Source organism: Plecotus auritus (assembly GCF_963455305.1).
Source record: "Plecotus auritus genome assembly, chromosome: 7".
NCBI lineage: Eukaryota > Metazoa > Chordata > Mammalia > Chiroptera > Vespertilionidae > Plecotus > Plecotus auritus.
The window spans coordinates 94,295,450-94,318,491 of record NC_137774.1 but is presented as its reverse complement, the minus strand read 5'-3'; the positions used below and the strand labels follow the sequence as shown (position 1 = coordinate 94,318,491).

The 23,042-nt window shown below is 42.5% G+C and overlaps 1 protein-coding gene across 1 annotated transcript; it reads left to right on the top strand.

Moving 5' to 3' along the window:
• Window positions 1-4,399: 4,399 nt before the first annotated feature.
• On the top strand, window positions 4,400-18,888 carry ZSCAN21 (zinc finger and SCAN domain containing 21). The gene is made up of 4 exons (XM_080680538.1): window positions 4,400-4,471; window positions 12,462-12,952; window positions 13,252-13,444; window positions 15,456-18,888. Exons 2-4 carry the CDS (start codon window positions 12,557-12,559, stop codon window positions 16,292-16,294), a joined length of 1,428 nt encoding a protein of 475 aa, XP_080536664.1. The 5' UTR covers window positions 4,400-4,471; window positions 12,462-12,556; the 3' UTR covers window positions 16,295-18,888.
• Window positions 18,889-23,042: the final 4,154 nt, after the last annotated feature.

Sequence of the window (23,042 nt, the reverse complement as noted above, 5' to 3'; positions counted from 1 at the left end):
AAAAATCAATAAAATATATTAAAAAAAAAAAAAAAGACCTCCATACTCTCCCATTTTACTTTCTCTATATACTCAGTTCTCTTTTGTCTTGAAACATTTGGCTTGAAAAAGAAAAAGGATTCCTATCCCCTTTGTAGCAGAAACCTGGAAGGGGAATAGCTACCAGTGGTTACTGTAAGCCCTGGCTTTCTCCCTCCTTTTCCACAGAGCGATCTTTGGGACAATCGTGATAATTTTCAAATATTTTAAAGGGACAAGAATAACTACATGCATTTTGTGAGAGAAAAGAATAGATCAAGACTAAGATCAATGAGTTGAAATTATAGGAATGCAGATTTTTGCTTTAAAGAACTTTTCCCAAGTAGAACTCTCCCAAAAGAGGGAACTGTCCTCTAAAGTAGTAAGCTCCCTGCCACAGAAACAGTTAGAAACAGAATTGTCATAGAAAGAATGTTCGTACGTTGCAGAAGGCTAGACTGAGATTCCCAAGATGACACATTCATTCAGTCACCACTTATTGGTCTCATCTCTATCAACATTTCTGTAATTATTTGATTACATGTCTGCCAAGAACTGTATGTATTTTTAAAAATATATCTTTATTGATTTCAGAGAGGAAGGGAGTGGGGAAGAGAGATAGAAACATCAATGATGAGAATCACTGATTGCTGCCTCCTGCACGCCCCCCACTGGGGATCGAGCCCGAAACCCAGGCATGTACCCCTGACCAGAATCGAACCCGGGACCCTTCAGTCCACAGGCTGACACTCTATCCACTGAGACAAACCAGCTAGGGCTGTGTGTATTTTTCATTTACCCTTGTGCCTTAACACAATGTCTGACACATTGTAGGTTCTTGGTGTTTGTTGAATGAATTCATTGGAAGAGTATGAGGTTCCTGGAAATCAAAAGCATTCTAAAGAGGAAATGCAGGTGACACATCACAGTGAGCCACCAGCATTTTGACTAGCTTTTCCTTTGTTCTCTTGTGGTCTTTTCATATGGCCATGGTTATATTAATGGAATAAAATAATGGATCATTCTAGGTTAACTTGTTTTAATACCATATGATTTGGATGGATGATATCTTTAAAAATCTGTTGAGACATAGTAATGACACAACATTGAATTAGAGAATCTGAATTCTACTCTAAGCTTTGCTACTAGTTAGCTAACTAGTGTGCCTTGGATCTGACTTCTCTAAGCATTGGCTTCTTCGTCTACAAACAAGAGCTTTACCAGATTGTCCTTAAGGTTCTTTTGGTATGAATATTTTGCAACTCTAGGCCTCTTCTTCAAGCCCCTGCATCACAACTCACTGGTTACACGAGTAGGCAAAGATCCTTTGACTAAGTGACTGGTTAGAATGCTACCAAATCATCAACACATGTGTGGCTAATAGAACAGATACAGGCTTCCTGGTTTTCCCCTCAGTCCTAGTGATTTTGTCCCCTTTAACCATTTATTCTTTTTCCAGCCAATGCAGAGGAATTATAGAGCTTAAAAACATAGGCTTTGGGCCTTAGCTGGTTTGGCTCAGTGGATAGAGCATTAGACTGCGGACCAAAGGGTCCTGGGTTGGAGCCTGGTCAAGGGCACGTACCTTGGTTGCAGGCTCCTCCCCAGGGCCTGCAGGCTCCTTCTCCACCCGGGCCGGGTCGGGGCGCAACAAATCGATGTGTTTCTCCCACATCGATATTTCTTTGTCTTGCCCTCTCTCTTCCACTCTCTCTAAAAAATTCAATGGAAAAATATTCTCGGGTGAGGATTTTTTTTAAAAAAGCATAGGCTTTGGAGAAAGAGAGCCAAGTCTGAATCTTGACTTTCCTACATATCCGTTGTATGACACTGGAAAAGTTACTTACCTTTCTAAGCCCAACTTTCTTGATCTATAAAATAGAAATTTTACTATTTCACAGGGGTAAGTATTCTCAGGATTATAGTATTTCAAAGATTGATATAATGGAAGATAAATGTGTGTAGTAGATTGTTTCCAAAGATAGTCACATTATCTCCCATCCCACATACTCTTGCAGTGTGTCCAAGAAATAGAATCTGTTTTCTTCCACTTGAGTCTGACCCAGTGACCTGTTTTAACAACAGAATGTAATGAAAATGATGCTATTTAACTTCCAAGGCTAGGCCCTAAACATCTACAAGTTCCACCTTGACCTCTTACTAGGTGTACCAGTTAATGATGCGGATTTTTTTTTTCAATAGATGGGGTTCCACATATGTTGATATGTATGTGCTTTGATATGTATGCTATTTTGTTGTACTAACAACAAGCTTCAAAACTTCATATGTTAAATTTTCTGAAGGTGTTAACATCATAGATATTTTTATGCTTAAAAATGTTAATGACGATTAATCATTGACCGATTAGTGCGGATTTTGTGATAATTTCAAGAGAAACATCCAAAGTGCTTTATTCAAAGTAATGTCCATCGCTATCACTTTTCTTCAAAATAAAGTAATAATTTAAAACTTCCCGCAAATGCTCTTTTTTTTGGCTTGAAATTCGACATTTTTAAACATAAAAATATCTATGATGTTAACACCTTCAGAAAATTTGACATAGGAAGTTTTGAAGCTTGTCAATACAACAAAATAGCATACATATCAAATCGCATATACGTATATCAACATATGTGGGAACCCCATTTATTGGGGGGGGGGGGAATCCGCATTATTAACCGGTACACCTATAGTAAAATGCTCCTCTTGGGGAATCTAATCATCATGCGGAGAAAGCCCAAGCAGCCATGCTCACAGACAGACTGACATGAAGGAACATGGAGGCCCCAGGCCAGCATCCCAGCTGGGCTTCCAGTCTGTGGACCAGCACCAATGGCCAGCCATCCCAGCTCCTCAGTTGATACCACCGGAAGCAGAACAATCCAGCCAATCCACAGATTTATGAGATCATGTAATAAATGACAAATGTTGCCAAAACTGGTTTGGCTCAGTGGATAGAGCGTCGGCCTGCGGACTGGGGGGTCCCGGGTTCGATTCCGGTCAAGGGCATGTACCTTGGTTGTGGGCACATCCCCAGTGGGAGGTGTGCAGGAGGCAGCTGATCGATGTTTCTCTCTCATCGATGTTTCTAACTCTCTATCCCTCTCCCTTCCTCTCTGTGAAAAATCAATAAAATATATTTTTTTAAAAAAATAAAATAAAAATAAATTTAAAAAATAATAAAAAAAAATAAATGATGTTATGTTAAGGCACTAAGTTTGGGGGTAGTGTTTTATGCAGCAATAAAAAAACTGAAACCAAGACCTTAACAGTACCTCGCCCATAGTAAGTACTCAAAGGAGGTGTGTGGAGGGAGTGGTAATGGCCAAGGAGTGTTATAAAAAGTTTCCCCGTTTTAAAGGGAAAAACTACTAGAAGTCTAAGACAAGCTATAGGAAGATGTTAAAGATTGTCTAACCCCAAAAATTCATTCTGTGAACCTCCTGTCCTTCCCATCCCAGGGCACTCCTAATTCTTCAAAACAGCACAAGATGATACAGGAGGAGGCCACTTGTGTTTGTTTAGGGGGAACATAGATTTCTTTTTTTTTTAAATATATTTTATTGATTTTTTACAGAGAGGAAGGGAGAGGGATAGAGAGTCAGAAGCATTGATGAGAGAGAAATATCGATCAGCTGCCTCAATGAGAAACATGGATCAGCTGCCTCCTGCACACCCCCTACTGGGGATATGCCCACAACCAAGGTACATGCCCTTGACTGGAATCGAACCTGGGACCCTTCAGTCCACAGGCGGAAGCTCTATCCACTGAGCCAAACCGGTTAGGGCAAGGGAACATAGATTTCGATTGGTTGCCTCCCGCATGCACCCTGACTGGGGCCTAGGATGGAACCTGCAGCCTAGGTATGTGCCCTTGACCAGGAATCCAACCCACGACCCTTCAGTGCAGGGGTGGACGCTCTAATCAGAACACCGGAGGAAGTGGCCATTTCTGAGCAACTCTTTCTTAAGAAAGGCCTTCCTTGCATTGAACTTTTCTATCAGTTCCATTCATTGGTCTTCTGGGGTCCCATAATGCAAAGTTCTTTTTCAAATGACAACACTTCACATATTGGAAAACTAAGACTGCTTTGTCCCCCATTCTCCCCTTCTTTCTACCAAAGTTTAGAACAGTTTCTCCAGATGCTCTTCGGTCGAACAGCCTGGCGTTCGGACCGCACACCTGCCGGTTTGCTCCTTTCTGGACGAAGCCGCCGCCTTTAGGTCGGAACTTTTTTTAGTAAAAAAACCAACGGGGACGAGGAAACAAGATCCCTTCCGGTTCACGTTGGAGGTGCCTCCATCTACCGAGCTGCCGAGATTCCCCTGAGTTCCTAGAGGGGCCACTGCGACCACGCAAAACTGTCCGCGGACTGGCTATGACGTACTTCCGGTTGCGCCTGCCGTGGTGCGCGTCTAGGTGTCCCAGCGCCAACAGCGCCTCTGACTCACGGTGAGCCTCCTGGTCCCCGGTTAGCTCGGCGGGCGGAGGAGGGAGCCCTGGTCGGGAGGATTAGGAGAGGGAGGAGTGGGCGTACGGCTGTGGCCTCCGCGGAGTCCCCAGGCGGGTCCTGGAAGGGCTGTGGGGAGGAGCCCGTGTCCCTGCCCAGCCATAGAGGCGCTTACTCCCTGGAAAGCCTTTCCTCCTCCCAAGGTTCTAACAAATGAAACTTTGTATCGCAGTTTCAGGGCCGTTTTTGTGCGCTCCTTGAGCAGAGCAGGGGCTACCAATACCCGCCCCGCTCTCCGGCCCAGGGCTCGCTCTCAAAGGGAGGCCCGAACGCAGGGCTAATTGATGAAACACGCCCCAGGGGGTTGCGGGCCTTCTCTGAGAAACGGAACCTCTTTAGAAGGCCTGATCCAAGGGAGTGAATAGTCTCGTTGGTCTTTGTTCAGGTTGGAAAGTATGTAAGGCCCTGGATGGGTATCTCAGTTGGTTAGAGCGTCCTCCCGGTACGCAAAGGTTTCGTGTTCCATCGGGTCAGGGCACACAAGAAGCAACCGATGAATGCATGAATAACTACCACAAATCTCTCTCTCCCTCTCCCCCTTCTCCCTTTCTCTCTCCCTCTCACCCTTTTCCTCTCTCACTCTCTCACTCTCTAAGGTCACTACGTTTTAAAAAGAAAGCATCGTGCTCTAGCTGGTTTGGCTCAGTGGAGAGAGCGTCAGCCTGAGGACGGAAGGGTCCCGGGTTCCATTCTGGTCAAGGGCACACGCCTGGGTTGCAGGCTCCATCCCTAGTAGGGGGCGTGCAGGAGGCAGCCGATCAATGATTCTCTCTCATCATTGATGTTTCTATCTCTCCTTCCCTTCTCTGAAATCAATAAAAATACATTTTTTTTTTAAAAAGAGAAATCATCGCCCTAGCAGCAGTCAGCAAACTCATTAGTCAACAGAACCAAATATCAACAGTACAACGATTGAAATTTCTTTTGAGAGCCAAATTTTTTAAACTTAAACTTCTTCTAACACCACTTCAAAATAGACTCGCCAGGCCATGGTATTTTGTGGAAGAGCCACACTCAAGGGGCCAAAAATAAAGATTTTTTTTTAATTAAAAGGAAGTATCTAAATAACAGGGATCTGCTCAAGTTTGGAAACACGGTATTACAGGACCATTTGTTAAAAGAGTTTGTCAAAAGAAAGTTCATCTGGTAGGTGAGGTACTTGGGAACTTACGTTATTTGAGGAACAGTTGAAACAAGTGGATAAGAAAAAGAGGCAAGACAATTGTTTTCAGGCATTTTAAGGCTCCTATGGAGAAAGTAAATGTTGGTCTAGAACTAAACTAAGATCTGTGAAGATAAAAGATAAACTATGCACAGTTTGGTTTGCTTTGGTTTGGTTTAAAGAAAAGCTTGGAAACAAAAACTCCACAGAATTCTGTGCCTCAAAAATGATCAGATTTGCCTGCCTGGGAGTTTTCAGGAACAGACTTGGAGTGTGTTTAAGGCATTTTAGCATTAAATTGTCAGAATCTATGATAATTTGATTATTTATGCCTCATCTTGTTCCAGAATGGCTTTGGGGCTCTTTTATAAGGACATACATGCTTTGGGAAACTGGCATAAAGGAGGGGAAGAAAAAAAAAACTTGGAACAGAACAAAAGCCTTCTGCTTATAGTAGACCATGAACTTTTGCTTAATGGACCTCTTTAAAGCTTTCCCCCCCCCCCTCATTATTCTAGAGAGGGGGAGGGAGAGAGAAAAAACAAACATCAATCTGTTGTTCCACTTATTTATGCATTTATTGATTGATTCTTTTTTTTAAAAAAAATATATTTTTTTGATTTTTTACAGAGAGGAAGGGAGAGGGATAGAGAGTTAGAAACATCGATGACAGAGAAACATCGATCAGCTGCCTCCTGCACACTCCCCACTCAGTATGTAACCGCAACCAAGGTACATGCCCTTGACCGGAATCGAACCTGGGACCCTTGAGTCCGCAGGCCGACGCTCTATCTACTGAGCCAAACTGGTTAGGGCTATTGATTGATTCTTGTATGTGCCCTAACCAGGGAACCTGCAACCATGGGTATCAAGACTACATTCTAACCATCTGAGCTACCTGGCCAGGGCATTGATGGATCTCTTTAGCTGAAATTCTAGATAGCCTAAAAAAGTAGTTCACTGTGCTTGAAGACAATGTGAGTTAGTAATGAAGCCTCTGTTTTCTATCCACATGCTTTTTTATTTTATGAGCACTTTACTAAGAAAAATTCAGAAGTCATGACCTGAAGGGCATCTCTAACTCAGCATGACCAAATGTGAAATTACTGGCTTTCCTCAGGTGAAAAACAAAACATCAATTCAGAGCATTATCAGATTTGTTTTTTAATATTTGCCAATCCGAGAGGTGGGAGCATATTTTATTATAACTAAGGTTGCGCATCTTTTCATGGATTAGTTACTGAGCTGAGACTTGAAAAAGGAATAGAAGCCTGCCATAAGAATGGGGCATTGAGTGAGCATAGGGAATGAGAAGGGAAGTGATGACTGTAAGGGGAGGCAGAGGCCAGCTTGGCATTTGTTTACCATGCAAAAAGTTAAGTAATTTTAAATAGCTGGGTGATATTAACAGATTTGTGTTTTAAACCTCTGCAGATGGCCTTTGAGCCTGTGGAGATAGAATTGCCAAACTGGATAATGGACTGTGTGATTTCAAGGGACGAAAGAATATTGTAATGTTGCCAACTAGTTCAAAACTAAAAGTATTTGATAAAATTTAAAAAAGGCTTTGTGTATGTTTGAAATAGATCTGCTAGGAACTATTTCATTAGGCCAATATTCTGACAGTTATTGGAAGAGAGTCAGAAATTAACTATTGCTGCTCCTAGAGACAAGGGAGGTGTTTAAAAAAAAAAAAAATTGCCCTAGCCTGTTTTTCTCAGTGGATAGAGCATCGGCCTGCTGACGGAAAGGTCCCTGGTCGAGGCAAGTGCAGGAAGCAACCAATTGGTGTGTTTCTCTCACATTGATGTTTCTTTCTGTCTTTCCCTCTCTTTCCCTCTCTAAAAATCAATGGAAAAATATCCTTGGATGAGGATTAAAAAAAGAAAATCCTAGCCCAGCCGGGAGTGGCTCAGTGGTTGAGCATCCACCCATGAACCCAGAGGTTCTCTGTTAGATTCCTAGTCAGGGTACATACCCGATTGTGGACTCGATCCCCAATGGGGAGCGTGCAGGAGGCGGCCAATCGATGTTTCTCTCTCATCAATGTTCTCTATCCCTCTCCCTTCCTCTCTCTCTCAAATCAATAAAAACATTGTTTAAAAAAATCCTAAGAGGAAAAGGCTTCACAACTTTTTAAATGTTTTATTAACTCTGAGAATGGTCTGCTTCAACATCGTAGTATTGAAGTTAACAACCATATTTCTCTTTACCTCTCCATAATAGAACAGCATTTACTAAAGCTGCTTGTTTGCCCCAACACCCCAAATTTTGTGTTTAAATAATTTTAGAGTAGTTTTAGATTTATGGGAGAGTTCAAAGATAATACAGTGAGTCCCCATCTACCTCTCACCAGTTTCCCTTGCTAACATCTTACTTTACTGTGTACATTTACCACAACTATAGGAAACAACATTGGTGCATTACAATTAACTAAGCTTCACACTTTGACTTTTACTAGTTTTTCCCTAGTAAAAGGGATCCCAACTAGGATACCACATTACATTAATCATCATGTCTGCTTAGTGTCCTTCGGTCAGTGACAGTTTCTCAGTCTTTCCTTGTTTTTTATTAACTTGACAGTTTTGAGGTCTACTGGTCAGTTGTTTTTGTAGAATGTCCCTCAGTTTGGTTTGTCTGGTGTATTTCTTTTTTTTTTTAATATATTTTATTGATTTCTTAGAGGAAGGGAGAGAGATAGTTAGAAACATCGATTAGCTGCCTCCTGCACACCTCCTACTGGGGATGTGCCTGCAACCAAGGTATGTGCCCTTGACCGGAATCGAACCTGGGACCTTTCAGTCCGCAGGCGGAAGCTCTATCCATTGAGCCAAACCAGTCAGGGCTTGTCCGGTGTATTTCTTATGATTAGGCTGTGGTTATGGGTTTTGAGGAGGAAGACCACAGAAGTGAGGTGCTCCTCTCATATCAAGGCACATGACTTATCACTGATGATATTAATCTTTTTTTTTAAATGTGTTTTTACTGAGGTAGCATTGGTTGGTAACATATAAATTTCAGGTGTGCAACATGAGATAGTTCGGTATCTATTTCATGCTCCCCACACCAAAAGTATTTTCCATTCATTACCATATATTTATTATTCCACCTGTGAGTGAGGTTATATAGGTCTTGTCCTTTTCTAGCTGACTTAATTCACTTATCATAATTTGCTCAAGCTCCAGGCATATTGTTATAGATGGCAGTATTTCATTTTTTATGGCTGAGTAGTATTCCATTGTGTATATGTGTGTGTGTGTGTGTGTGTGTGTGTGTGTGTGTGTGTGTGTGTAGATACATAGAGACCATGATGATGTTAATTTTGATCAACTGGCTGAGGTAGTGTTTGTCAGGTTTCTTCACTGTACTTTCCCCCAGCAAGTCAGTAAGTGTAGCCTATATTCAAGAGGTTGGAGCTCTGCCTTCTTGAGGGGAGTATCTACATAAATTTTTTGGAATAATTCTGTATGGGAGATTTGTGTTCTCTATTTATTCATTCAACCTTTCTTGCATCAGTACGGGCTTATGGACATTTATATTAAACTTATGGTTATAGCCCTAACCAGTTTGGCTCAGTGGATGGAGCGTCGGCCTGCAGACTCAAGGGTCCCAGGTTCGATTCTGGTCAAGGGCATGTACCTTAGTTGCAGGCACATACCCCGTGGGGAGTGTGCAGGATGCAGCTGATGGATGTTTCTCTCTCATCGATGTTTCTAATTCTCTATCCCTCTCCCTTCCTCTCTGTAAAAAATCAATAAAATATATTTTTTAAAAAAAAGAAAAAAATAAACTTACGGTTATAATCTAGTACTACACCATTTATTTTGTTGCTCAAATTGTTTCAGCTGTGACTACTGGGAGCTTTTATATGTTGGCTTCTGTGTCCTTTAACATGCCTCACTGTGGTGATTTAATACTTCCTGGCATTACAAGATGGCTCCAGGCTCAGCTTGTATATTCCCCAACCTAGAATCAACCATTTCTCCATCTCTAGTTCCTTTTAGTGGAGAATGATATTTAGAGACCAAGATTTGGGCACTGGGTATGCTTATTCCTACCAGGATGTTATTGCTTCTGGACCTTCACAGCAGACGGAGCTAGAAAATAAATGTCTTCGTAGTAACCCTTGTACACACATTATCTAATTCTGTATCAACCTCTGTCTATATTACACTAAACATGAATTCTTACTGCCATATTTTTTTAAATTTAAATTTATATTGATATTTTTAAACCCAATTTTACAGTTTTTACTCCTTAAAAGTAGACCCAAAGATCCATGCATTGCATTCTTTCCACAGATATTTGAGTACCTCAAAGTACTAGGTATATTTTAGATGTTTGAAATATAGCAGTGAACAAAATAGATGAAAGGCTCCGCCCTCAAGAGTTGATTTTCAAGGATGGAGACAGAGTTTAAAAATAAAAGTAAAATATATAGCATTTGTATAGTGGTAAGTGATATGGAGGAAAAGAATAGGAGGATAAGGAGTTTTGAGGTGAGGGAGGGTAGTGTGCAGTTTAAAACAGAGTGGTCGTGCCAGCTGGTGTGGCTCAGTGGTTGAGCATCAGCCTATGAACCAGGAGGTCACAGTTCGATTTCCGGTCAGGGCACATGGCCAGGTTGCGGATGCAGTGCAGTGTAGGATGCAGAAGGCAGCCTATCAGTGATTCTCATTATTGATGTTTCTACCTCTCCATTTCTCTATGAAATAAATTAGAAACATTTTTTAAATAAACAGGGTGGTCAGGGGGTCAAGCATGCATAATCTGGAAGAAGCATGTAATCTGCAGGCAGTGTTAAAGGGAGCAGCCTGGACAAAGGCTCTCAGGTGGGAGTGTGCCGCACAAGTCCAGGTAACCAACTGCCTGGGGTAGAATGAACAGAGAAGTACAAGATCAGATCAGAGACAATAGGGAGGCCTTCTTGGCCATTATGATACCTTTGGCTTTTACTCTGTATGACACAAAGCCTTGAGAGGTGTGAGCAGAGGAATGGTGTGATCTGACTTAACAGGAGATCTCTGGCTGCTGTGTTGAGAATGGACTGAGGGAAGAGTGGAAGCAATTAGGAGGCTGCTGGTGATGGACTGTGACGGCAGTGTTGAAGGTTGAACTCTGTATCTCTTGGATGTAGATCTAACAGGATTTACTTATGAATTATATGTAGAATGTAAATAAGAGAGGGATCAGGAATGACCATGTTTTTTGGTCCATGAAAACAGAGCAGTAGAGCTGCCATTAACTGAGATGAGCAGCTTTGGGGGGAAAGATGGGAAGTGCAGTTTTGGGCATTTTAAGCTTGAGATGACTTTGGACAGGCTGGTGGCAGTGTCAGGTGGGTAGTTGGTCATATAAGTCTAAACTTCAAAAGAGAGGTACAGGCTGGAGATAAATTGGCCGCTGTAGTTGGATCCCAGAAGCTAAGTAGCCCAAACAGGTTCTGATGTCTTTCCAGTTGTTGGACTGCTCTCCTCTGGCTGGAGTGTGGAATTTTGTAACCTATTATGTAGTTATTCCAACACTGAAGTCGACTTTTTTTTTTTTTTTGGAAACTTTTTTTTTTTTTTTTTTTTTTAATATTTTACAGAGAGGAAGGGAGAAGGATAGAGAGCTAGAAACATCGATGAGAGAAACATCGATCAGCTGCCTCCTGCACACCCCCCACTGGAGATGTGCCCGCAACCAAGGTACATGCCCTTGACCGGAATCGAACCCGGACCCTTCAGTCCGCAGGCCGACGCTCTATCCACTGAGCCAAACCGGTTTCGGCTGAAGTCGACTTTTAAGCATACCCAAGAAATGCTCCCAGCACTGCTACATCTGTAGTCTTTAGTGCCAGAGCCTTTATTTTAGGAGACTGATGGCAATGCTTCTTCCCTGGCTCAAGTAATCCTGAACTTGGGAGCTCCAGCAGCGAATTGGGTGTGTAGGACAGCATTAGGGGGTGGATGGTGCTGATTCTGGTTCACCCTGTCAGGACACCTGTTGGCATCTGATAGAATGCTTCCGCATGGTACAGTGGAGGGGAGTCCAAGTATTGGCATCCCTAGAATTCTGATAATTATTGAATTTTTCATAGAAGCAAGGTTACATATTGAGGTTCTATTACCAGAATCCCATTTCACATTTTTTAAAATTGCAAAAATGGATCACAAAAATAAATGAAGGGGAACAGTTATATGTAAAGTACATGTTTTTAATACATATTCACTAAATGTGTGAATCTAAACACCTAATTTAAAGCTATAACATAAATGTACATTTGCTGGCCAGCAATAGCCTGTTAAAACCTCAGGAGTTCTAAGAGTCTAAAAAAGTTTTCAGAGCACAGTTAATGTAAATTTAATTTTTAAATTATGCCAAGTGCATTTGGGGGGGGGGGGGGCGGGGTTAATCCTCACCTGGAATATTCTTTTTTTTTTTTTTTTTTTTTTTTCCAGAGAGAGAGAGAGAGAGAGAGAGAGAGAGAGAGACAGACAGACACCAATTGGTTGCCTCCTGCACGCCCCCACTGTGGATCAAGCATGTGCCCTGACCGGGAATTGAACCCTGCACTGAGCCACACCAGCTGGTCCACAGTGTGCTCTTTTGAAAGTAAAATCAAAGTAAGATATTCCGAGCTACCTCCAGAGAGATTTGAACAGTAATTTTTACATGGTAGTATTATAGTGGCCATAATTTTTACAATTTATTGTGCTAAAAGTGTAACTGTAAGACCAAAATTTAATACTTATTTTGGTAATTTTATGGTAACCATATTTTATTAGGTTGAGACTGTAGTCCTGAAGAACCAGGAACCCAAAGGAACCAATATTCCTTCTACAAAGAGCCCATCTTTAGTGAGGCTGTTTCTGGAGTCCATATGATGACCAAGGTACTGGGCGTGGCCGCAGGTCTGGGCCCTAGGCCTCTACAGGAGCAGGTGGGGCCTGTGATTGTGAAAGTTGAGGAGGAGGAGAAAGAGAAATGCTTTCCAAGCCTGGAGATGTTCCGCCAGCGCTTCAGGCAGTTTGGATACCATGACACACCTGGACCGCGGGAGGCCCTGAGCCAGCTCCGTGTGCTCTGCTGTGAGTGGCTGAGGCCGGAGATCCACACCAAGGAGCAGATCCTGGAGCTGCTGGTGCTGGAGCAGTTCCTGACCATCCTGCCCCGGGAGCTGCAGGCCTGGGTACAGGAGCACTGTCCAGAGAGTGCTGAAGAGGCTGTCACTCTTCTGGAAGACCTGGAGCGAGAACTGGATGAACCAGGAGAGCAGGTAGGAGGGAGTGAGAGGGGGCATTTTTTATGCTCTGAGATTGGGAGCATGCCATTCCAGGCAGGAATGGGTTTGTCCATACAATACGAATAGGTAAATGGAAGTTTCTACTGATTTAGACCATGTTTCCTCCTCTTTTTCCTACTATCCTACACTAGCTTTAGCCTTGAGAATTGAATGGGGGGTGGGGGGGTTCTCTTTTCTCTTTCCTAGAGATTCTACACAGCTCTCCTGAGACTTTCTTTCATTTCAGTCCTAAAGTGATCTGTGGACAAACCCAGCCATTCCTAATTGTCTAGGTTTCACCTCCTCCGAATGAACAGAAACAGGCATGGGAGAAGATGTCCTCTTCAGGAACAGCAAAGAAATCCCTGAGCAGCACCCAGCCACGGTCTGTGGAGACAAGTCCCAAATATGAATCTTGGGGACCCCTGTACATCCAAGAGACTGGTGAAGAGCAGGATTTCACTCCAGAGCTAAGACAGAATCAAGGTAGGAACGATTCATTTGTTAATGATTTAGTGAGTCTGTTATAATCAGCTTTGGATTATGCAGAAATGGTCCCTGATAAATTTATTCAACTTCTGCCTTGGGCTATTTAAAATTTTTAACTTTTAAGTTATTTCCTACACATAGTTCATGGCAACTTGAAGGATAGCCTGTATGAGTAGCCACATGATTGCTTCTCATGGAGCGTGAGAGAGATTTTAGCTCCCACTGCTGCAGTCAGTGAGTAGGGGGTGAGCCTGGAAGCAGCTCAGTGGTTACTGCTGACAGAGGAAGGAAATAGATGGTCAGGAGACAGAGACAGAGGGATAAGGAAAAGGGCTAGAAGGAGGTAACTTTGTCAGTTGGGGCTTCTGTACCCATGGAGGGATGACTGTGCTTAAGAGGAGCCCATTTTGCCCTAGCCGGTTTGGCTCAGTGGATAGAGCATCAGCCTACAGACTGAAGGATCCCAGGTTTGACTCTGGTCGGGGGCACATGCCTGGGTTGCGGGCTTAACCCCCTGTGTGGGGTGTGCAGGAGGCAGGCAATCAATGATTCTCTCTCATTGTTGATGTTTTTCTCTCTTTCTTTCTCTCCCTTCCTCTCTGAAACCAATAAAATATTTAAAAAAAAAAAAAAAAGGAGTCCACTTTTCAGAGGAAACTTCTATGTGTGTGGATGGTTAGATGGACTTTTAGCAGTGTGACTGCCTAGTGAAATGCTCTTAAAAGATGTACTGCTTTAATCTGATTTCAACAGTGATACTTTATAATTAAAGAATGACAAGACCTAGCTGATGTAGATTAAATGATAAGAGTTGAACCCTGGTGGGAGTTAAGTACTTTCACTTAAATTAAGAAGGATCTGGGCCTGGCTAGTGTGGCTCAGTTGGTTAAACTTCATCCCATGCACCACGAGTTCACTGGTTCTATTCCCAGTCAGGGCATATGCCCAGGTTGTGGGCTCAATCCCCAGTAGGGGGTGTGCAGGAGGCAACCAATCAATGTTTCTCTCTCCCTCTCCCTCTAAAAAAATCAATAAAAACATATTAAGGAGGAGGATCTGGGACTAGAATAATTGTAAATGGACTGAATGTTCTCTTTTATTGCTTTTACTAGTGGCCCTGTGTACGAATTCGTGCACATTGAAAGGAAATTAATTAGAAGAAATATTTTAATATCGTTAGTCACCCTTTCTCTATAATAGAAGTGTCAACCAAATTCACGATCGACAATGACAGATGGAAACACATGCATGTGATTGGCACCAGTGAGAGCTTTATATGTATGGCGCATGCGCAAGTCAACTTAGCCTTTTATATAGACTAGTAGCCCTGCTTATGAATCCATGCACCAGTAGCTCGCTGCTGCCCTCCAGTAGCTCTCCGCCCACTGCCCTGCCCTCCTGCAGCTCCCCCCGCGCCCCCCCCCAATAGCTTGCTGCTCTGCCCCCTCCTGTAGCTCTCCGCCCCACCCTCCTGCTGATCCGTGATCTGGTCGTTACGCAGTCGGTTGTTAATGCTTCACGGCGTAACAACCATTTGCATATTACATCTTTATTATATAGGATATTCAGCTTCTATAAGCATATAGATTTTTTGAGTTTGCCACTAGCCTATTCTCCCTTAATTATTATATTTTCCTTAATCAGATTGACCCTTCAGCAATCTTTCTAACTTGTTTCATTCTTCCCAAGCATCTCCCTTTGCTGCTATATGCTTGGCTTTGCCTTATTGCCCTTTATATATGAAGTTCTCCTCCTAGCAGAAAAAGCCATGCACTCTTCATACCATCATAGCTTTTGGTAGGGTAGGGGGCTTGTGTGAAAGTCTGGTATTGTAAACTAGATTTGATGATGACTTATTTGTATAATTGTGATATTGTGACCTCTGAGAGCAATATTTGGTCACCCTTAAAAATCCATCAATGTCATCCAATGATTCTCTTTGTCCTTTAACAGTTTCTTCTCAGAATAGGAAATAACTCACATGTCCTTATTCTACTTATTGTTTCAGATTGTAAATCGAACACTCAGAATGAGGAATCAACAGATACGCAGAAAAGTTCTGAAGAATCTCATGCAGAGGAATTCAAAAAGGATATTACTCCCATGGTTATTGCCAATAAATTTGAGGCCAGGTTAGAAAGGCAATGGGTAAACCTTGAAAAAGAAAGAGGAACAAAAACCTCTCTCCTAGACAAAGGTTCCAAGAAAGGTAGAGAATTAATGTCCACTAAACCTGCCCCAGGAGAGAGACGTTACATATGTGCTGAGTGTGGAAAAGCCTTTAGCAATAGCTCAAATCTTACTAAACACCGGAGAACACACACTGGGGAGAAACCTTATGTATGCACCAAATGTGGGAAAGCCTTCAGCCACAGCTCAAACCTTACCCTTCATTACAGAACCCACTTGGTAGACCGTCCCTATGACTGTAAGTGTGGAAAAGCCTTCGGTCAGAGCTCAGATCTCCTTAAACATCAGCGCATGCACACTGAAGAGGCTCCATATCAGTGTAAAGATTGTGGGAAAGCTTTCAGTGGTAAAGGCAGCCTCATTCGACACTATCGAACACACACTGGAGAGAAACCTTATCAGTGTAATGAATGTGGAAAGAGCTTTAGTCAGCACGCAGGTCTTAGTTCTCATCAGAGACTCCACACTGGAGAAAAGCCGTATAAATGTAAGGAGTGTGGAAAAGCCTTCAACCACAGCTCCAATTTTAATAAACATCATAGAATCCATACTGGGGAAAAGCCCTATTGGTGTAATAATTGTGGGAAAACCTTCTGTAGTAAGTCAAATCTTTCCAAACATCAGAGAGTCCACACTGGAGAGGGAGAAGTGCTTTAACTGTCAAGTAGGCTCTCAGTGTTTGTGTGTGTATGTTTTTGTAACTCTAGAACATGAATGCTAGGGAGAAGTCAGATAATTGTAATATAAACTTAAGTGCTAGCTTTTGTTTCACTCAACATCAAGAGACCCTGGAGGAGTGAGAGCAATGGAACAGCAGGAAGGAAGGTCCTAGAGGGTGTGATGGATTCCTCACTCGTTAGCTTAACTGGGGCCGATCCCCTTACCACACTTCAGGTCCCAGTAACCATGCCAGCATTGCCTTTTGTATAGTTAAAGTGATGTGTATCAAGTATAATTATGGAGAAAGCATTATGACTTTAACATATCTTAAAGAATTATGATTTGTAAAGAATTGAGCCATTTGAACACAATCTGATTCAGAATTTATAACATCTTGTAATACTTCAGGACTGTTAAAATAAATGGTATGTTGTTTATTGAACACTATTTTAGAAACTATTCCTATTGGTTTATCTTTTTGGAAATTTGGATTTGGGGTAAATAGAATATGTAGTACTTGTGAATGAATGTGTATATTAGGAAATTGCAATAGTGTGTAGAATAGTTGCATTTTGGTCTGCTTTTTTTTCCTACATACTAATACATTTTTTTCATCACTGAGAACATTTTGTCAGCCTCTTGTGCATTTTGGTTTTGTACACTCTGTCTCTGCCAAAGTCTGTGGAAAACTGATTATCCCTCAGAAGCGTCATTTTTCTAAACTCCAGAAGTCAATAATATCCAGTTTGATTAACTTAAACCCATCCCATCTTTTCCTTCTGACTGCAATCTCTTTGATTTCTTAAGATACTTCTCTACCTTATAAAAGTCTTTTGGCCAGTAGGTAAGTCTTCCTGTTACCTAGAAACCAACTACTTCACGCCTTCCTCCTATCACTTGCTTATTTTGTTGTTTTGTGTTTTTTTCACCTTTTACTATTAGTCACTAAAATATCTTTTTGTCTACTGCTGCAGCCATAGTGTTCAGCAAACCTGATACACCAGGATTAGGGACAACAAGAAGGTGTCATGTCTAGTAGCAGTTCTGATCTCTGGAAACTGCCGGTATGCCACCCTGGGATCAGATTAAACTACAGGTAGCAAGTCTTCATGCACCAGCCAAATGTATTAGAGAGTCATTACTTAAAAAAAAAAATCAATTGTGCTTGAAATCTGAAATGTTTTTACTGTTCCAGTAGCTTACTGATGACCTGGATGTCCTGCCAGCACCCTAACTCAGTACCTTTAATGTGAGCTCCTATTTATATATTAACCATGATGGAGTCCCACAGAGAATTTAGTGATTAGAAGAAGCAGCTGATTACCTGTAGGCTCCTGGAGCTGCTCCACGTGAAGGAAATGAAGGTAGAGCTGCTAAGCCTCAAGACCTGCCTCATACTCCTTTGGTGAGAGGTGAATGGGTCCCCTATCTGTACTGCCCCTTATTTTCCTGATACCTTCTGTGCAGTGGGTACTTTCTGAGGGGCATTGATGTATGACACAAAGATCTACATACTTTGTTTCAGCCCCCTTCAGTCCATCTGTCCTTAAACTGAAATCTTCCTCATATCTTGTCCCCAGACTTTCAACCTTATTCTTTGCAGGCCCCTTGTCTAGACAAGCTGTTTGCCACAGCCCAAGAGGCCATGGAATCTTTACCTCAGGCTACTTCTTCCTCCAAACAAAGTTGGTGCCAGTTAGCCTGCCTGCAGCTCTGCCCACCAGATTTCACTCCTGAGGAAGCACACAGGGAATCAACAATGCCTTGATTCATGCTAACATTGAGCTGATTCCTCTGTGAAACAGACCGCAGGTTTATTCCACCAACAAGTCTAAGGGAGCCTTCCATGAGTCCACAGGTATGAGCAGAGGGAGGTATCGTTTCAGCAAAGGCAGGTGACACAGGTGAGAGCTTCCTGCTTACATAACCTGTGACTGGACCTGCTCATGCCTGATCGCAAATGTGACATTTCTTCCATATGATAGATTGTTGCTGTGTCCACCTGATTTAATGAATCTGAGCATACTGAGCTGTGATCAATAGCTCCAGCTACATGATCACCTGATGTCTCATGGGTAGTAGTATCCCAGGAGCTGCTCTTCAAACTGAATAGTTCTTTGCTGTAGAAGGCATGGCCTTGCTCTAGAATTCTATTGGCAAGCTCCTACTGGGGCTTACGAGACCTCTACACATTTTTCACCTGCCACAGATATCTCTAACACCATCTGAATCTCCCGGTCATATGGCACTTGGGCTCTGTGACTCTGGGCCACACTTGAAAGTGTATGTTACTCCAAAATCCAAGGAGGCTCTTCAAATACTGCCTTTTTCTTAGTAGTGAGGGCAAGATGCAATAATTTGTTCCTTAGAATTTCCCAGCATGCCTCAGATATTTGGACCCTTAAAAACTTCACTGAGCCCAGCCAGTGTGGCTCAGTGGTTGAACATCGACCCATGAACCAGGAGGTCGGCAGTTCGATTCCCGATTAGGGCACATGCCCAGTTGTGGGCTCGATCCCCAATGGAGGTGTGCAGGAGGCAGCCAATCAATGATGTTTTTCTCTCATCTATCTCTCAATCCCTCTCTCCTTAAAATCAATAAAAACATTAAGAAAAAAATAAATTAAAAAAAAACTTATATAAAAGACCCTTGAATCTTTGTAAGGTTTATAAAAGACCCTTGAATCTTTGTAAGGTTTATCTCCCATGCTCTGGTACATGTGTGTTTTTACTGAGGGACCCAGTACACTTGCTACTTCCTTTTCACCAAATCTGATTATTATGATGTCATCACTAGAATAATGTTCCACAGAATGTCCAGAAAATCAAGGTCTCTTTGTGAAATAGCAGGAGGGTTGATCAGGCCCTGGAGTCAAGATATTGAACATACTCTATTCTCCTTCCCTCTTAATTGTGAACTGCCTTTGATCCTCTTTATTGATGAGGATGGGAAGATTACTAGGTGCATGCCAAGAGCCATAGATCATGTTGATCTGTTCTAGTAAAAATACTACAGCCCTAGCTGGTTTGGCTCAGATAAGAGCGTTGGCCTGCGGACTGAAGGGTCCTGGGTTCGATTCTGGTCAAGGGCACGTGCCCAGGGTTGCAGGCTTGATCCCCAGTGTGGGGCTTCAAGGAGGCAGCCAATTGGTTATTCTCTCTCATCATTGATGTTTCTATCTCTCCCTCTCCCTTCCTCTCTGAAATAAATAAAAATATATTTTAAAAAAAATAGTACAGCCGAAACCGGTTTGGCTCAGTGGATAGAGCGTCGGCCTGCGGACTGAAGGGTCCCGGGTTTGATTCCGGTCAAGGGCATGTACCTTGGTTGCGGGCACATCCCCAGTGGGAGGTGTGCAGGAGGCAGCTGATCGATGTTTCTCTCTCATCGATGTTTCTAGCTCTCTATTCCCTCTCCCTTCCTCTCTGTAAAATATCAATAAAATATATTTAAAAAAAAAAAATAGTACAGCAGCCCAGCCAGCATGGCTCAGTGGTTGAGCATCAACCTATGAACCAAGAGATCACAGTTCAATTCCTGGTCAGGGCACATGCCCAGGTTATGGGCTCCATCCCTAGTGGGGGGTGTGCAGGAAGCTGATCAATGATCCTCTCTCATCATTGATGTTTCTACCTCTCCTCCCTTCCTCTCTGAAATCAATAAAAATATATGTTTTTTAAAAAGTAAAAGGTGCCCTGGCTGGTTTGGCTCAGTGGGTAGAGTGTTGGCCTGCGGACTGAAGGGTTCCAGGTTTAATTCCGGCCAAGGGCACATGCCTGGGTTGTGGGCTCGATCCCCAGTAGGGGGCATGCAGGAGGCAGCTGATAAATGATTCTCTCTCATCATTGATGTTTCTATCCCTCTCCTTTCCTCTCTGAAATCAATAAAAATATATTTTTTTAAAAAAGTAAAAGGTGCTGGGAAAATTGCACAGATATGTAAAAAAAATGAAACTAGACCACCAACTTACACCATACACAAGAATAAACTCAATGGATAAAAGACTTAAATGTAAATCATGAAATCATAAAAATCCTAGAAGAAACCATAGGCAGCAAAATCTCAGACATCTCTTGTAGCAATGTATTTACAGACACATATAGTGCAAAGGAAATGGAGAAAATAAACAAATGGGACTATATCAAAATAAAAAGCTTCTGCACTATAAAAGAAAGCAACAAAAAAAGAGCCAACTGTATCGGAGAACATATTTGGCAATGATACATCTGATAAAGTGTTAATATCCAAAATATATAAGGAGCCCTGGCCGGCTTCGCTCAGTGGAGAGTGTCGGCCGCAGACTGAAGGGTCAATTCCAGGTTCAATTCCAGTCAAGGGCACATGCCCGGGTTTCGGGCTCAATCCCCAGTAGGGGGCATGCAGGAGGCAGCCAGTCAATGATTCTCATCATTGATGTTTCTATCTCTCCCTCTCCCTTCCTCTCTGAAATCAATAAAAATATTTAAAAATATATATCCTATATAATAAAAGCCTAATATGCTAAGTGTCCAGTGGTCTGTTCAACCAATCAAAGTGTAATATGCTAATGATATGCTAAGGCCACCCAACTGCTCACTATGACATGCACTGACCACCAGGGGGCAGATGCTCCAACTGGTAGGTTAGCTTGCTGCTGCGGTCCGGCCAATTGGGACTGAGAGAGATGGGCCAGACATGCCCTGGAGCCCTCCTGCGGTCCCTCCCTGGCTGGCCAACTTCCCGCACCCCTCCCTGGCCTTGATCGTGCACCAGTGGGGTCCCTTGGGCTGGCCTGCGCCCTCTGGCAATCTGGGACTCCTCAGGGGATGTCAGAGAGCCAATTTTGGCCCGATCCCACGGGCCAGGCCAAGGGACCTCACTAGTGCACAAATTTGTGCACCAGGCCTCTAGGATATATATAAGGAACTCATACAACTTAACAAAAGGAAGACAAACAATCCAATTTAAAAATGGGCAAAGGACCTAAATAGACACTTTTCTAAAGACATACAGATGGCTAAGAGACATGAAAAAATGCTCAAAGTTACTAATCATCTGAGAGATGCAAATCAAAACGACAATGAGGTACCATCTCACACCTGTCAGAATGGCTACCATCAACAAATGACAAGTGCTGATGAGGATGTGGAGAAAAGGGAACCCTAGTACACCGCTGGTGGGAATGCTGACTGGTGTAATCATTATGGAAAACAGTCTGGAGTTTCCTCAAAAAATTAATACTGGATTTGCCATTTGACCCAGTGATCCCACTTCTAGGAATATATCCTAAGAAACCCAAAGCACCAATCAGAAAGATTGTATGTACCCCTATGCTCATAGCACAATTTACAATAGCTAAGATCTGGAAACAGTCCAAGTGCCCATCAGTAGATGAGTGGATAAAAAAAACTGGTACATTTATACCATGGAATACTATGCAGCAGTAAAAAAGAAGAATCTCTTACCCTTTGAGACAGCATGTAGAGACCTGGAGAGTATCATGCTAAGTGAAATAAGTCAGAGAAAGACAAGTATCACATGGTCGCACTCATATGTGGAATCTAAATAACAAAATAAACTGATGAACTGAGTGGATCCAGACACTCGAAGCATGGAACAGAGTGCGGAATCTTCCCAGGGAAGGCAGGGAGGGTGGGTGGGTGGGTGGTAATCAACCAAAGATCTTGTATACATATATGCATGACCCATGGAGACAGACAATAGGGTGCTGAAGACCTCAGGGGAGGTGGGCAGGGGGGTGTCAATGGGGGGGAAAGGGAGACATATGTAATACTTTCTACAATAAAGAATATTAAAAAAAAAAAAAAAAAAAAAGCCAAAACCGGTTTGGCTCAGTGGATAGAGCGTCAGCCTGCGGATTGAAGGGTCCCAGGTTCGATTCCGGTCAAGGGCATGTACCTTGGTTGCGGGCACATCCCCAGTGGGAGGTGTGCAGGAGGCAGCTGGTCGATGTTTCTCTCTCATCGATGTTTCTGACTATCACTCTTCCTTCCTCTCTGTAAAAAATCAATAAAATATATTAAAAAAAAAAAAAAAGTAAAACAGAGTGAATGAGAATCCCTGATAGACTGAAAAAGACATGTTCCCAGGGGATTTGAGGTTGACTGGGTCTGAAGATGCTTGTGAGCATTCCTCCCCCATACAGACACACATGTTCATAAAGCACAGTTACATTTGGATTCCAGGTAAACAATATTTGGGACATACTACTTATACTAAAAATGTATTCACAATGTTTATCCGAAATTCTAATTTAACTGGATATCCTGTACCTTATCTGGCAATCCTACTTCTAGTATGAGTGGGCAGCAATGCCTCCACCCCTTTGTCTTTCTAAACATGGTGATCTGATGAATTGAGGAATCTTAGTTACTTCAGCAAAATGTATATTTGTTGATGAGGTAGCAGCTTTGTGCATCTCAGGAAATACATTGTGACTTTATAAGTTCTTATAGAATAACCTAGAAGTGCTGGAAATGTGAGGATTAAAGAGAGCAGCAGCTCTTTCCTTGTAGCCCACCTCCGGAATTCTCTTTGGTGGAGACTGTCAGCTACTCGGAGACAGGAGGGTCTGATCTATCTTGAGATGACAGTAAAAAATGCAAACAGCTGTTTCTATAATTTTAAATAATGGCTTAAATTCGCCCCATTTAGTCTATCCACAATGACTTAAAATAGTTCAAGTATATGACTCAAACAAGATTCTAGATGAATAAACCAATTTTGACTCCTATTGTTTTACAT

Coding starts and splice junctions, on each gene's coding strand:
- ZSCAN21 (XM_080680538.1), top strand. CDS start 12,557: ATGATGACCAAGGTACTGGGCGTGGCCGCAGGTCTGGGCCCTAGGCCT. Junction 12,953..13,251: donor TGGATGAACCAGGAGAGCAG/GTAGGAGGGAGT, acceptor CTAATTGTCTAG/GTTTCACCTCCTCCGAATGA. Junction 13,445..15,455: donor AGAGCTAAGACAGAATCAAG/GTAGGAACGATT, acceptor TTATTGTTTCAG/ATTGTAAATCGAACACTCAG.